At 42.2% G+C, this 17,052-nt stretch overlaps 1 protein-coding gene across 18 annotated transcripts in view; it reads left to right on the top strand.

The window, feature by feature from the left end:
• The window catches only part of DLG1 (discs large MAGUK scaffold protein 1), an 818,929-nt gene that overhangs the window by 141,500 nt on the left and 660,377 nt on the right, over nucleotides 1-17,052 (top strand). The window contains exon 1 of one of the 18 annotated variants that reach the window (XM_082251435.1): nucleotides 2,049-2,252. The exons of the other annotated variants lie outside the window; for them this stretch is intronic. Coding sequence (XP_082107561.1) covers nucleotides 2,064-2,252 — 189 coding nt within the window. The 5' untranslated portion in view covers nucleotides 2,049-2,063. Of the gene's footprint in view, nucleotides 1-2,048; nucleotides 2,253-17,052 lie in introns of those variants that run through there. 18 annotated transcript variants of the gene reach the window in all.

Genomic DNA, 17,052 nt, shown 5'->3' with positions numbered 1-17,052 from the left:
CAAATGGTCAGCGCTCAGTGTTAATGCAAATGGTCAGCGCTCAGTGTTAATGCAAATGGTCAGCGCTCAGTGTTAATGCAAATGGTCAGCGCTCAGTGTTAATGCAAATGGTCAGCGCTCAGTGTTAATGCAAATGGTCAGCGCTCAGTGTTATGCAAATGGTCAGCGCTCAGTATTTATGCAAATGGTCAGCGCTCAGTGTTAATGCAAATGGTCAGCGCTCAGTGTTAATGCAAATGGTCAGCGGTCAGTGTTAATGCAAATGGTCAGCGGTCAGTGTTAATGCAAATGGTCAGTGCTCAGTGTTAATGCAAATGGTCAGCGGTCAGTGTTAATGCAAATGGTCAGCGGTCAGTGTTAATGCAAATGGTCAGCGGTCAGTGTTATGCAAATGGTCAGCGGTCAGTATTAATGCAAATGGTCAGCGCTCAGTGTTAATGCAAATGGTCAGCGGTCAGTGTTATGCAAATGGTCAGCGGTCAGTGTTAATGCAAATGGTCAGCGGTCAGTGTTAATGCAAATGGTCAGCGGTCAGTGTTAATGCAAATGGTCAGCGGTCAGTGTTAATGCAAATGGTCAGCGGTCAGTGTTAATGCAAATGGTCAGCGGTCAGTGTTAATGCAAATGGTCAGCGGTCAGTGTTAATGCAAATGGTCAGCGGTCAGTGTTAATGCAAATGGTCAGCGGTCAGTGTTAATGCAATGGTCAGCGGTCAGTATTAATGCAAATGGTCAGTGCTCAGTGTTAATGCAAATGGTCAGCGGTCAGTGTTAATGCAATGGTCAGTGCTCAGTATTAATGCAATGGTTTTGTTCTTTAATGGTTTTGTTAATTTTGTGCACCTATGTATAAATATATACCTATGTTTTGAATTTGAAAAAATCATATTTTATTTTTCCAATTAAGAAGGGTTCGGTGAATGCGCATATGAAACTGGTGGGGTTCAGTACCTCCAACAAGGTTAAGAACCACTGTACTAGGGTTATGGCAGCTATCTGCTGCTATAACCCCGGTACTTAGCATAAAAGTACCAACGTAAATCGACGGCAGGCGATCTGTAAGTGGTTACAAAAAAAAAAAGCAACAACTGAGAAGATATCCGTTGCCATTTACCACCAAAAAGTCCAATTTGTCCTGGAATAAAAGGTATAATCCACCTGGATGTACAGTTTTACTAACGCATGTCAAAGTAGCTAAAGTGTGTTTAGGCTTTAGGCCCTGTTAACACCTAGGTGTTTTTCAGCTCGTCAAATGCTCATCTCTAAAGTCTCAAAATGCCCAACAAGCAAAATCCTATTCATTTCAATGGTCCCTGTTCACATATGAACGTTTTGTTGCCTGAAGCAAAATGCCTGAAGCTCAAAAAAACTACATTTGCTTCTTTTTTTGGCGGATCCCAGGCGTTGTTGTTAGATGTCAATCAATGTCTGCCTCCAAACAGTTGCAAAAAAACATCTGAAAAACGCCCCCCCCCCCCCCCCCAAAAAAAAAAAAAAAAAAAAATGCCTGAAAAATGATCCACTCAGGGGTGAATGGGGCCTTAACACTTGTTTTACTCGGTCACTAAGGTGTTATTACCACTTTAAATATATTAATTAGACCCAAAGGTAGCAAATGAAGGCAGTTTAAGACTTAAGCTCTTAAAGTGTTTACAAATGTATAAAAATCATTGACTAGAAATATATTGTTTGCCAGGTTTTTTTTTTTCTTAAATTTTATATATGTGCTTGTTGTACCTCCATAGGATTTAATATTAGCCTGTTAAGATATTGAGGAAAGTGCTAGTTTCTACATCGGTTAATATATTCCATTGCTGATTTCATCGCCTGAATTTCTTGCGGTAAGCTAGGTGCCCCTCCTTTGGAGCAGCTTGGAGCCTCTGGATGTCCCTGCTGCCTCAGTTGCTTCTTTTTTATGAGAGCGTTTGTGGAAATGCTAAAACAGCAGCAAGTGCAGCAATAAGCAGTATCATAGTTTTTGTTTGTCCTCATTTAGCAGCTGCTTGAGTTCTCATTTCTTAAAGAAACAGAAAACTGTTTTTAGATCTTGTTTTTTTTTCTTAAATGTCTAAACCAGTTAACAAACATTTGCAAAGACCTTGTCCTGGAGCCCTGCTAACAGATAGGTTAAGATGCCCTGGCTCCGAAAAGATATCTTCCAGTATCAAAAACCTGGATTGCTTCTCTCCAATGCTTTGCCACTGTAAGGTGGCATGTAATAGCAGCACCATCTCCTTAATTTTTGGATGTAAGGTAAGTATACTGTTATATCTTTGATAAGCTAGTGATGCGATGCAAATAATTTTAGTAGCTTTAGGATCATTCACCTCTTGCTTGTGTAATTTTTTTTATTTCTTCTTGACAGACATTTGTTACCTTGTATTGATGTATTGACTTTGTTTTTTACTTACACAATTTGGTGCTGAGAGCATTGTAACTGTGTTTTTGGCTTCTTGTGTTCTTGCCTTTAAAATTACATTTTAAACTCCCAACCATAGGTATTTTTTTTTTTTTTATATTTGCCTATTTCATTGTTTGTAATGGATGTGTATCTATTACTCATTATGTCTGTATGGCAAAGGCAGATCTTTTTTTTTTTTTTCCTGCCTCTGGGGTTTTGTTGCTGTTTCGATGCGGGATCTGCTAGCTTTCCATGCAGAGCAGGATGATCGTAGTATGTAGACGGGTTTGATTAGTTTTAGGGCTTAGCTTATTAGGATTCTCTTTTAGGTTGGGCTCATACCTTTTCTGTATTTTTGTGTGTCTCTTATGTGATTTTTTTCTTTTTTTTGTTCACTGCCATTGTGGGGCCAAAAATGCATGTAGTATTTTCCTGATGTGTGGAAGCACAGGTGTAAACGGGACCCAAAGCAAACTATTGCGAAATTCCTAAGTTGTGCATTAACACATTGGGCAAGTACAACTTTAGTGCCTGGAAAATCCTTTAAATCTGATGAAACCCTTTAAGTTGGATACACACTATAATATTATCTTTAGATGTTTTCCTTACAGTTTATCAAAACCATATAATACGAGGTAAAAGCTAAACACTTTCAATTTGTGTTCAATCAGGCAGGCCCTTGCATTACATAGTTGACAGTAAATCTAAAGGAAATAAAACAGTTGTATAGTGTGTATCCAGCCTTACAGGAGTTGCATCAAAAGAGAGTTAAAGTCCTTTTGCAGGTGAAAAAATGTGCATTTCTCCGGAGTCTGCAGAGCAATGCATCTGTTATCAGAATGACTCGAGTTAAAGACGTAAATTGCGGCAGCGGTTGTGGTGAGATGAAGCCCCACTGTCACAGGGAAGGGTGCAGAGGCTGCAGGCAGGTCCTTTATAGCAACATATTACATTTTGCACCCTAATTACGGAGTGCAACATGTTACTACAGGTGATCTTCTCCTTTTTTAAGGAACATTTTTTTTTGGGAGGTTTACTCATTTTAGATGTTTTTTGATTTCTTTTTTTTTTTTGCTGTGTTTTCTCCCTGCTTTGGGAGATTTCACCACTCTGTCCCAGAAAAGGTCGATACAGACACAGAAAGTTAGTAGAAATGTTTAACGAGCACTGAATGCATTAAAAACAATATTACAGCAGAGATCCTCCCAGCAGATTAAGTCTACGCCTTCCCCACTTTAGCCAAATTTTTGTTTTTAGGTTTGTGCTCTAAATCACTTTATACCATTCACATGATCATTCCCGGCCATACAGCACTTAACCTATTTCTGTGGTTGGTATGGGTAATGCTGGCCATAAATGAGCTGAAAAATCATTCAAACTTGTTTTCTAAAAAAGGGAACACTCGACCATGAGAGCAAACGATTTTGCCATGGTGTAATGACCGAATTTTGATTGATAAATCGTTCAATTGACATGAATGAATCATTTTTTTGTTCGCTTTGTCACATATGTCTAGTGCAAACAGTTTGGGTGAGAAACAAATTAACCTTTCAATTTATCGTTAGTTTGGTGGAATTCTTTAAACTGTTCCTTTGATTTTTCAGCTCTGAAAAGTTAAAACTGATTTTCTATTTGTGCCCATTAACTGGACGAAAAACAAACGAACGGATCAAATGATTTTCGTCTAGTGTATTGCCAGAATAGGTGTTTTTGATAAGCTGTGGACAGGAAGTCTGTACAAATCCTCGATAGGCTAATGAATTGTGGCTGTTTTCCTTGAGTGAATACATGTAGTTAGTGGCAGATGTTTGCCCTGTTCGCAGACTAGTTTGCATCCAGTGCTGCTCATCTGTCCCTAATCTCGGGTTATCACTTCATGTGTGAATACACGTGGAAGCCTCTCAGCCTGTCATTGATTTTCAGAGGCTTCCTGTTTGCAGTTGATCAAAAACTCTTGGCTGTACACTTCACAGAAATGCACTGATTTGGGTGGTGAATGGCCAAAAACTGCCCTGTGAATCAGCCCTTAATGTTTATGTTGAGGCTAGCAGATGTATGCCAAATATCCACAATTGGCCTCCTAGTACAAATGTGAAAGACCCTTTGGTTCAAATGTTGATTTATGGTAGCGATACGTGGTATTACTGTAACACTAGTTATAAAGCTGGTCATACACTGCTTTTCTTTCAGTCTGTGTCTTCAACAAAAAGGCTTACAGATTCCTATATCCACAAACTGCATAGATGGATATCATCTCTCTGCCAGGCTGTTTGTATTCTGCCAGCTCTCAATACTTGGAACAGTGCCTTCAGCTGTTTGGCTAGCTCCTTCAACCAAAATAAGTAATAAACTTTTGCCAAGCTGGCATGGCCACCCGCTGTTATAATTGTGGTCGATTCAGAAGATTTAGACAAATATATAACCACATAATACCAGATTAAATCTCCAGTACCAAGAAAAAACGTACCTTGTTAAAAAGTAATTGTAAACATTTCAGGAGATGTCTTGAGCAAATTATTGTTTAGCCATTTTGTGCATATTTAAAAAGAAAAACAAAAAAAAAAAATCACGCACACACTTAATGATAATTCTTCCTAATAAAGTCAATATTTAAAACCAGCATGAGATGACCTGTTAGGTAAACAACGTTCTTTTTATTTTTTATATATTTTATTTTGGTTGGAATGGCCAGTTCCACGTCATCAACACAATACTACAAAGGTAATGGTACATCAGTCTACATCACATGTTCAACTAGCAAATGAAAACTGAACATACATAGGTTTCAAAGAATCATCAAAATGGACATAATTAAATTGTAGATTCACAAATCCCTCTTGGAGCCTAAAAGTTCCTGCGGGATTGGCTGCTCAAAGAGAAATGCGGCCCTACCCATCCCTCTTATTTTATTTTTTTTTTCTGTAGAAGATAGGAGGACAAAGATCATAGGTGAGAAATTGGGGGGGTGGAAAAAAACCCATAACTGAAATTAAAAGGAAACAATTTTTGTTGGTACAAATGAATAACTTTCTATCTCTTGCCTCTTTCGATTGCAAGTCCTATTCAAGCATCAAACCATGTCAGTCTTTCAGTAATGAAATATTTCCACTTTCAAATCTTTTTATTAACGCAAACATTGTTTGTTTAAAAATCTGCTTGGGTGCTGATCCTCTCCTTTGTTAAAAGGAAATGCTGATAAAATGTTGACTCCCCCCCCCATCTTAAGTGTAAGTGCAAACTGTTTTAATAAACTGGAGTGTTTAAAATACTACACTATGAGTTGCCTACCTCCTTCTTTCGCTTGATACATGCTGGGGATCGGTTTTACTTCTGTTGGAACGTTTTTAAAAGGAAAATTGTTAGGTTGTCACACATCAAATTACCTTGGCTGATGATCGGTTACTGTACGCTGAACCATCTTGGCTGATGATCGTTCATTTTCCTTGAATGATACGATGGAGTATGGAGAACAAAGCTATCTTGGTCTCAATAATTTGGGACCCATATTCTCTGTGGAGAGGGATCTGTCAAAGCAACCTGTCACCATAGGTATTGCAGTTTTTTTTTTTTTTTTTTAATAGTATGTTGGATGTACCATTTGGAATTTAAGGGTAAGAATATCTGAACATTTCAATGATGCATCAAACATCAATGCCAAAAAAATTTCTAGTGTCTCTAAACATTTCAGAGAAATCCATGGAGGTAACCTTAGTTCTTTAACCTTTTTTTGGTTTAGAACAGGTTGGAAGACCAGTTAGAGGAGGTGATATACACCGCACTTTAATACAGCGTGAGGTGTGGTGGATACACAAGCTAAATACTAGAGCATCTGGAGGTATGAACAATAGGATGGACATAAACCTTTTTTTGAAATCATTGTGAAGTTTATTAAGGGGTTAATCTTTTTTCTTTCCAATGGGACACCTTTCTTGTTTTTTTGACCGATTTGAAAACACCACCTCTTCCCTGGTGTTATGTATTGATAATTGCAATTAAGTATGTACCGCCCCTAGTTTTAGGAGCAGTATTCACATTATACAAGTTTGATTTTATTGTACATGCAATGAGGAAGGCTTAAAGCCGAAACGTGTCAGCTTTGTCATGTTGTCCATGCGTGAATAAAGAATTTTACTTGGAAGAAGCATTTTTGTGTTCCGGCTTTATTCATATAAATTGCATTTTTTTTGCTTTTTTTCACTGGGAGAACTATTGCTTATACAGACTTTTTGCTTTATTTATAATCTATTTTCACTTTTTAAGTTGTTTGAACCATTCATGTATTTACTGCGTGGTATGTGCTTCATGATTTATACTGATTGGTAATTGAGAAACGCACTTGGTCACTTTTTTGCATTAACCTTTTTGAATCTTCTATTCTGATGTCACTAGGTACTATTTAAGGTGTACGTTTATGAAACTGAGAATTTTTTTCTCAGTTCACTTCTTGGCAGTTCTCAAGAGGAAAATTAGCTCCTCTGGCACCCTGTTTATGAAGCTGAGAACTTCACTTCTCAGAGGGAGAATAGAGGAGAAGTTTTTCCTCTGAAAACGGTTGAGATCTGTGTACAAGTGAATGGGCCGCCTGTAATTTCGTGAGACAAAGCCAGATTACAGTATGAGAAAATCACTGGTGCCCGTTAAGTGATAGATTGTCACTGCTGAGTACACGTGCATTCGACCCCCCCACCTAATGTTAATAAAATATTTAGTCTACCTACATAAATATATATACTGTATACACATACATTTTATATATGTATATACACACACATTATATATGTGTATGTATATGTGTGTGTGTGATATATAGATAGATAAATATGACAGGGGGACATGTTTCTTTGTTGGGGGGTCTGATCGAGGAAGAAGATTAACTTCGTTCTTCCCTCAGTTCTCCCCCGATTCTGTCTTCTCTTCCCGATTAACCACCTCCAGGCTGGTTAATCTAGGAGTTTGAATTCTGACACAGATCGCCAGGGAAGTGCAGAGATTGCAGCTTCGTAAACTGGCCGTTTCTGTGTCAGTTAATGACAGATTCTCCGTGTGCGGAGATGATCAGCGGAGAACATAGTCTCCCCCGGTCATCTCTGTTTCATAAACCGATAATGATCCGAGATGAGCTGCGATCAGCAGGATCACTGCTCATTTTGGTTTCATAAAGGGACACCCAAATGTGTTTGTAACATTTACACAGTAATCCATTTATCTGTTCGTTTAGTAGTATTGGGTATTACAATTTTATTCACAATACTGATTGGGTCATTAAGTGCCGGTTCACACTAGGGCGACCTGTGAGGCGACCTGGTCGCCTCACAGGTCGCCGCAGGTCGCCTACCATAGGGAAGCTGCGGACCCGTTCTAATAGGAGCGACACAAGTCGCTCCGACCTAGAAAAAGGGTCCGGAGCTTCTTTGGGGTGACCCGGAGGCGACCGCCATAGACTTCAATGTTATGAAGTCCGTGGCGGCCGCTCCGAGGTCGTGGCGCGCTGCTCGCACCGCGACCTCGGAGGTCGCGGTGCGAAGTAGCGTCGCTGCAGTGTGAACCGGCGCTTATATTGCACTCTAGCATTTTATTGCTTCTTTGCACCATCCATATATATGTTGTGAATTTATTGTGTATATTGATGTCACACATAACCTAGTACCTTTTTGGTTCTATTTGCACTTATTTATTTCCTGCATATATTACACATTTTTTGATCTCCGTTGTTATGCGATTTATGTCAATATGTTTTCACATTTGTATTTGATATATTTATTCCCATATTTTATGTCCCTATCTGGGGATCTGCTTTTTTACACTATTGTGCACAATATGCGATTCACGGATTTTTGATATACCTTCTTTTGTGGGATTATTTATTGGAAAGCTAGTGCCAATTTATTTCATATCGTTTTACTTTCTTCATAGTGGTGACACTGTAAAATTGGCAGCTGCTTTCGATCTGTTTATTTTTCTTCATCATTTTTCTAGTCTTTCCCTCTTCACACTTACCACATTCACTTCATTGATAGCGCATTGGCCCTCTTGCTCGAAAAAAAGAATTGTTGCTCTACATAAACCTGGCCTAAGCTATAAGATTGCCAAGACCCTGAAACTGAGCTGCAGTACAGTGGCCAAGATAATACAGCGGTTTATTAGGTTCCACTCAGAACAGGCCTTGCCATGGTCGACCAAAGAAGTCGAGTGCACGTGCTCAGCGTCCTATCCAGAGGTTGTCCTTGGAAATAGACATATGAGTGGTGCCAGCATTGCTGCAGAGGTTGAAGAGGTGAGGGTGGAGGGTCAGCCTGTCAGTGCTCAGACTATACACCGCACACGGCATCAAATTGGTCTGCATGGCTGTCATCCCAGAAGGAAGCATCTTCTAAAGATAATGCACAAGAAAGCCCGCAAACGGTTTGCTGAAGACAAGCAGACTAAGGACATGGATTACTAGAATCATGTCCTGTGGTCTGATGAGACCACGATAAACTTATTTGCTTCAGATGGTGTTAAGTGTGTGTCATGGCAACCAGATGAGGAGTACAAAGACAAGTGTGTCTTGCCTACAGTCAAGCATTGTGGTGGGAGTGTCATGGTCTGGGGCTGCATGACTGCTGTCGGCACTGGGAAGCTACAGATAATTGAGGGAACCATGAATGGCAACATGTACTGTGACATACTGAAGTAGAGCATGATCCCCTCCCTTCGGAGACTGGGCCACAGGGCAGTATTCCAACAAAACGACCCCAAACACACCTCTGAGACAACCACTACTTAGCTAAAGAAGCTGAGGGTAAAGGTGATGGGACTGGCCAATTATGTCTCCAGACCAAATCCCTGTTGAGCATCTGTGGGGCATCCTCAAATGGAAGGTGAAGGAGCGCAAGGTCTCAAACCTCCACCAGCTCCGTGATGTCGTCATGGAGGAGGGGCAAAGAACTCCTTTGGCATCCTGTGAAGCTCTGGTGAACTCCATGCCTAAGAGGGTGCTGGAAAATAATGGTGGCCACACAAAATATTGACACTTTGGGCCCCATTTTGGACATTGTCACTTAGGTGTTCCCAGCCGGTAAGAGCCGGTTCACACTGAGGCGACACGACTCCTTACTACTTCGGGGGCGACTTGTGCATTACATTGCACCACAACTTCGGAGCGACTTGCAGGGACTTCACATAATGGAAGTCTATGCAAGTCGCTCCGAGGTCACCCCGAAATAGTACAGGACCCTTTTTCTAAGTCGGAGCGACTTGTCGCTGCTATTAGAACGGGTCCTGTAGCAGTCAATGGACCGCGAGGGAGCGCGACTTGTCAGGCTGACAAGTCGCCTGACAAGTCGCGCTAATGTGAACCGGCTCTTAGACATTATTGGCTGTGCAGGAACAAAAGCAAATATTGCGGCGCTGGTAAAAAAAAAAATAACATCAAATTATTACACGATTGAGAATAAAATCAATAAAGTGCAATAAACATAAGATTATAAAGTGCATGTATGTAAAAATCATATCACCTGAACAGGGCCAATAAAAAAAAAAAAGTCAGTATGGCGTTAAACATAAAGTGCATATTTTGAATATGAAGTGTAACAATTCGATTAATTATTAAAGCAGTCTCTGTGGCTATAGGAGAAACCACCAAAGTGCACTAAGTGCAGAAAAAAACTGCTCTTGCATGAAGTGTCTTCACCATTATCAATGTGCATACTTCCACCAATATATAAAACGGGGGGGGGGGAGAAATTAGGTTTACCAGACAAATAGGACCCAATAGAGCTTACACTGTTTCGGTCACTGGCACATATATGTATATATGGTAGTCACGATATCACTGGTACTGGAAGGAATTCAGTATTTTTCATATATTGGTGGAGGTATGCACATTGATAATGGTGAAGACACTTCATGCAAGAGGAGTTTTTTCTGCACTGATGGTTTCTCCTATAACCACGGAGACTGCTTTATTAATTTATCGAATTGATGAACTTTATATCCAAAATGTTCACTTTTATAATACGTTTAACACCATATTGATTTTTATTAACCCCGTTCAGGTGACATGATTTTCACATATATGCATTTTATAATCTTATGTTTATTGCACTTTATTGATTTTATTCTCTATAGTGTCATTTAATGTTGTTTTTTTTTTAACCAGTGCAGCAATATTTGTTTTTGTTCCTATTGAGTATTCCGAATTGTCTTTCGTTCTTTGCTGGCTGCTGGCCACTGTCTTTTATTGTTAGCGCTGTATTTCCGTTCCCAATTAATGGCTGTGTGTTGGGTTATTTTGAGGGGATAGTAAATTTACACTGTTGTTCAAGCTGTACACACTAAAATAATACTATACCTGATATATAACAAGTTAATGGTACATATCCATATTCCCTTATATATTATATTATAACTCCAAGATTATCCCAGAACTGCATCTATCTACCTAAGGGATTTATCCTTTTCTAGATTCCGTCTATGTGGGTTAATCTTTGGTACTAACCTTTGCCGGCATATATTTCCATTCCACATGTCCAGACTTCAAGGCCCTGAAAGTAACTCACTTGCAACCAAGAGTATAGTGAATGGGTTACTCAATTTTAATTTCAGTCTTTGGCTCTTATATACAGTATACAAATCAGGATATATTTCCAGTCTATACACGTCATAGTCTACATATAATAAAAACAGAATCATGAATAACAGGAAAAAGTCCTTTATAATTGTCAGCAAGAGACCCTTTTAAAATATGCCTTTACGTAAAGGAAACAGATGTGTATATACAACAGGAAAGCAAACTCGAGAAACAACTTTTCAGAATAGCAAAATATCCTGCAAACAAAAATTTTCTTAACTCGAATAACAATGAGAGGAAATTGACATTTTTGTTGTGGAGGATGTAAAATTGTGCAAAGGGAGAGATTTTCCAAAAAAATGTAAAATTTAAAGCATAACTTCATTCAATTAAGCATGACTATACAACATTTAAATACAACATAATCCTAACACTCGCTACTTTACATTGTAGCAAATTGTAATTTCTTCAGTGTTGTCACTGAAAAATATTTACAAAAATGTGAGGGGTGTACTTTTGTGAGATACTGTAAATAACCTAATAGGTAATGGTGAAGTATTTTATATTTTTTCCTATACCTTCTGCTTGGAATCTGATTTATTCAGTGTCACAAAATAATTTCATTTGCTATGTATGCTTTTGGCTATGCCTGAGTCGAAACAAAAGATGTGGGTCATTTTTGTTGCTCGGTAAGATAACCAATGACATGTAATGTAGTGCTTGTCAAGGACCTAGTTTTATCTTTCACTGTTATTGCTTTTGGCTGTTTTACTCTGTGAAGGATACAGAGAATGGCAACTAGAACTGTACATTATGTGATAGTCTACTTAATAGTCGATCTAGCCATTCTGGACCTTATTATTTTGTATGTAACCAGGAGTAACCCGATTTATGTTCAGCATATGCATGTAAAAATATAAGACCATATTGTGTGCCGTTTTGATTGTTTTGTGAAAATGATTCTGTATGTTTTATTTAGATGCGTGTACCTTGGCATTTGTTGATCCTTGTCACAGAAGTTATTTTTGTTTGTATAATATTAAAGATGTGTTTGTATGCACGATTGCACAGTTTTTTCTCTATATTTAAATGCTACACCTTTTTCTGGACATGGTTAACTCATATTTAGGGTGTAACATATAACCTGTTCCGCATGCATCCTCTCTCCTATGGAACTTCCCCTTCCTCCTTGACAGTGCACCCACATTGCCACAATGTTCATTTACAGTTTCCTGTGAATGAATAGTACTACAAGTACTATGGTTGTGCCTCATACCGCTAAAATTGGAGGGGGGGGGGGTTTAATCCGCCGGGATGACCCCCTCCAGGGCCCCCAGGCCTGTTACTAGGGTAGGCCTCACTAGGCCCGGGGTCACGTGCTCATCGGCACGAAGCCGCCATTTTGCCATGGCCTTAGCAGGCTTCAGCAACCTGCCCGGGTATCCCTATCACTGTAATACCGGTGGCTAATACTCTAGAGGAGTTTAATTACCCTGGCCTATACCTTTTTATCTTCAGAGGGGTTTTAGGCTTTTAGGGGGCTTAAGATTATCCCCCGGAGTAGTGCTGCGTGCATCGCAATTGCCTCTTAATGGCGCAATGCACGCTGGTAGCGGTGGACTTGCTGGGACCTTTGGTGCCTTTGTAACCTCACTTAGCCTCAGGGGAGTTAATGATTGCTGATTGGGCACGGATTGAAGCTTCTGTTTAACCCCTTGCGGTTCAGGTACCGGTTTTTCCCCCGTTTCCCTGTCTGCTCTTTACATTCTTACTGTGCAATTCTACTGTTTGGCCATATGTCTAACATGGATTCTCCAAGTTTGTCTGCGACCCCCGATGTATCGTTAGGGCCTGCTTCTGATGCTCATGATGTGACTTTGTCTGTGATGTAAGAAATGTCCAGAAAAATGGACAAAGTTATTGCGGCAGCATTTACTAAGAAACGTCCTCGGCCCTCGTCTGTCATCTCAAGCCTCAGATTCTGAGGCCGATATGGTCGCCGGCGACGCAGACCCCCTTTGAGGATGCGTCCCCACATTCAGACTTTTCTGACGTGGAAGAGGATGTTTCCACACCCGCCTTGGCACAGGAAAAGGCACTGGTAGATGCTTTGATATCCTCAGTGAGGGACACCTTAAAAATCACGGATGCGATTTCTAAATCGCAAGGAGCCTTGGTATCCTTTTGGATCCCTCAGGGCAAAGAAATCGGCCAAGGTTTTCCCTTGTCCCAAAGTCTTGTCTGCCTTGGTGGAGGAACAATGGCTGCGACCTAATTGCACGCTTGCAATTCCCAAACGTTTGGCTAGACGCTACCCGTTTGAGGAAGAGATCTTGCGCAAATGGACTGTCCCCCTCAGGTGGACTCCCAGATATGCGGTATTCACAAGGCCACGGTTTTACCGGTGGCAGAATCCTTCTCTCCCTGATCCGGTTGACAGACATATCGAGGTCTTATCCTGACAATTGAATACGGTAGTGGGATCTATTCTCAGGCCTGCCCTGACTACCATTCTAGTCTCTCAGATTATGTTTGAATGGGTAAAGGCTTTGAGAGAGGCACTGATGGTAATCCCATCACAGACTCTGCAATTTGAATGTGATGCTAACCTGGACGTTCTTCAGCTCGCGGCCAGAGCGTCAGTGGTAAGTGTGCTTATCAGACGACCAGACTTCTAAGAAGCTTTTGGCGGCTCTTCCCTTTCAGGGTGATCGCCTTTTTGGTTCCTCCATGGATGACTTGATCAAGACGATCACTGGGGGAAAGAACACACTCCTTCACTCGACTAAGGGTAAGTCTTCCTCATGTAAGTAAGGTCCTTCCTTTACAGCCCAGAAGTGTATTTTTCGTGCGACCGCGTCGCAGAAAACCAAACAGACTTCGGGCGGAAAAGGATCTGGGAAACGGTGGGCTGGTAAGCCAAAATCCTCTGCCCCCAGCACCTCCAAGCAGACCCCTTCTTCCTGAAGGGGCGCCCCCACCCACTTCTGGGGTGGAGGAACGTCTTTGTTTTTTCCCGGATCCTTGGACTTCACTGTTTCACGACAGGTGGGGCCACGAAGTAATTCAGTACAAAATAGTTCCCGTCTGCCAGACAGATTTTGTTCCCTCCAATCTTCAGCCTTCCCCAGACCGCCTTGCGGGGCTGCAGGAAGCGATTCGGGATGTGCTGTCACAAGGCGTGATTGTACCAGCTCCTCATCAGTAATGCTTTTGAAGGTTCTATTCGACCCTGTTTACCGTTCCACGGAAGGAGGGCAAATTGCAACCAATCTTGGACCTCAAAACTCTGAACCGCTTTGTGCGCGTCCAGAAATTTTGCATGGAGTCCCTGCGGTAAGTGGTGGCGTTCTTGCGTCAGGGGGACCTCCTCCATGTCCCTGTTTGCCAGGGTCATCAGCGATTCCTCCGCTTCATGGTGGGCAAGGCCCATTTTCAATTTGTGACGTTACCGTTTAGTCTTGCCTCTGCTCCCAGGGTCTTCACCAAGGTGTTAGCCCCTATCCTGGCTCTGCTATGGCAGAGGAATAGCGATTCCGGGGTACCTGGACGATCGTCTTCTCCGAGCGGACTCGTCTGTGACATTGGAAGGGGATCTTGAGGTGACCATTCACACCCTGAAGCAGTTCAGTTGGAATCTCAACCTTCAGACATCTGCCCTGGTTCCAACAACCAGACTGGAGTATCTAGGGATGATCTTAGATTCAGCTTCGGCAAAGGTATTTCTACCTCCTGTGAAGTTACAGAAATTAAGGGAAGCGATTCTGTCGCTGCTGGCTTGCGACCTGGTGTCTCTCAGATCCTCTATGCAGGTGCTGGGCCTGATGATGTCCTCCTTCGAGGCCGTACCCTATGCTCAGGACCACACAAGACTTTTGCAACAGGAGATCCTTCTCAAATCGGACAAGGATCCTCTATCCCTGGACAGTCTGATTAGTTTGAGTCAGAGATCCAAGGACTCCCTGAATTGGTGGCTCAGCTCTCCGAATCTTCTCCACGTGAAATCCTTCCTTCCAGTATTCTGGAAGGTGGTGATGACAGATGCCTGTCTGACCAGTTTGGGGGGGGGGGGGGAGTGCGGGGCACCCTGAATGTTCAAGGGACCTGGACGTTGGAAGAGTCCAAGCTCCTGATCAACGTTCTGGAACTGAGAGCAATCAAGTTGAGCCTTTTCCACTGGACGGGCAATCTCAAAGGGTGTTCTCTGAGTCCAGTCCGACAATGTCACGGCCGTGGCATATGTCAATCATCAAGGGGGCACCCGGAGTGCCCTGGCAGCTCTGGAGGTAGCGGAGATCCTGCGCTGGGCAGAGGACTATGTCCTAGCCCTATCCGCCGTGTACATTCCTGGTGTAGACACCTGAGTCGACAAACCCTGGATCAGGGAGAGTGGTCCCTGCATCCACAGGTGTTCCACCAGCTGTGTCTCCGGTGGGGGACCCCTGATATGGACCTGTTCGCCTCCAGACAAAACAGGAAAGTTTCAAAGTTTGTGGCTCGGTCCAGAGATCCTCTGGTCAACGCAGCGGACTAATTTATGCATTTCCTCCACTGAAACTTTTATCTCACCTGCTACGCAGGGTCGAGTTGGAGGCATTTCCGGTAATTCTGGTGGCTCCCGATTTGGCCCCGGAGATCCTGGTACACTGATGTGATTCGGCTCAAGGTCCGTGGACACTTCCTCCTGCGGGAAGATGTTCTATCTCAGGGTCTGATCTTCCATCCTGCTTTAGTCGCTGGCTTTAACGGCTTGGCTGTTGAGCAAGGTGTTAAGGGCAGGGGTCTGTCTGATTCTGTGATCCCTACCTTACTCAAGGCTAGGAAGTCCACTTTATCATCGTACGTGGAAAGCGTACATAGCTTGGTGTGAACTGCTGAAGCTGCATCCTAGATCCTTTGCTATCAGCGGGATGCTGACCTTTCTACAGAAAGGGGTTGACCAACGTTTGGCGTTGGGCACTCTTAAGTGTCAGATCTCGGCCTTGGCTGTGTACTTCTAACACCCTTTGGCTACGCACTCTTTGATTTGTACGTTTCTTCAGAGGGTTCGCCATTTGGCTCCCCTCAGGATGTCTCCGTTACCTCCTTGGGACCTTAATTTGGTTCTATCGGTTCTTCAGAAATCTCCTTTCGAGAACATAAGACACAATTCCTTGCTCGCCTTGTCGCAGAAAGTTGCCTTTTTGGTGGCGATCACCTCTGCGCACCGGGTTTCTGAACTAGCAGCGCTATCTTGCCGCTCTCCTTATCTGGTAATACACAGGGATAAGGTAGTGTTACGGCCTAATCCGTCATTTCTTCCTAAGGTGATTTCAAACTTCCATCTGAACAAAGACACAGTGCTTCCGTCACTCTGTCCGAAACCTTCACATCCTAAGGAAATTGGCTTGCATTGCTTGGATCGGGTTCGGGCGATAGGGGTGTATCTGAAGACTACTGAGTCCTTTCGTAAGTCGTACTGTTTGTTAATACGGATGGACCCTGTAAGGGTCAGGCTGCATCTGCGGCGACAATCTCTCGATGGATCAAACAGACAGTGGTGAAGGCGTATTCTCTTAAGGGCAAGGTTCCTCCTTTTCCTGTCACGGCTCACTCTATGCGGGCGTTGAGTGCCTCTTGGACTTTCCGCCACCAGGTGTCAGTGATGCATGTTTGCAAGGCGGCCACTTGGTCATCTGTAAATACGTTCACCAAGTTTTACAGAGTGGATGTGTTCGCTTTCTCGGATGCGTCCTTTGGCCGCAAGGTTTTGCGGGCCGCCATTTAAGGAGCAGTCTAAGTTTCCTTCTCCTTTTAATGGGCCATACACACTATAAGATTTTCTGAAGACTTTTTCCTTTAGACTTACCAAAACCATATAATATGAGGTCAAACCTAAACACTTTCAATTTGTATGCAATCTGGCAGGCCCTTGCACTACATAGAAAAGGTAAATCTGAAGGAAATCTAACCATAAAAGTTGGATAGTGTGTATCCAGCTTAAGGTTTTGCTGCAATTGAGCCCCAGTTGTTGCTTGTTGGGCTCCATGTTATGTAGCCGTGGACATGTTTGTTCCAGTGCATTTTTTAGTTTGTTTCAGTGTGTTTTGTGATGCATTTTA

This window comes from Pelophylax lessonae (assembly GCF_965119305.1).
Source record: "Pelophylax lessonae genome assembly, chromosome: 3".
Lineage (NCBI taxonomy): Eukaryota > Metazoa > Chordata > Amphibia > Anura > Ranidae > Pelophylax > Pelophylax lessonae.
This window is presented reverse-complemented; position numbering and strand designations above follow the sequence as displayed.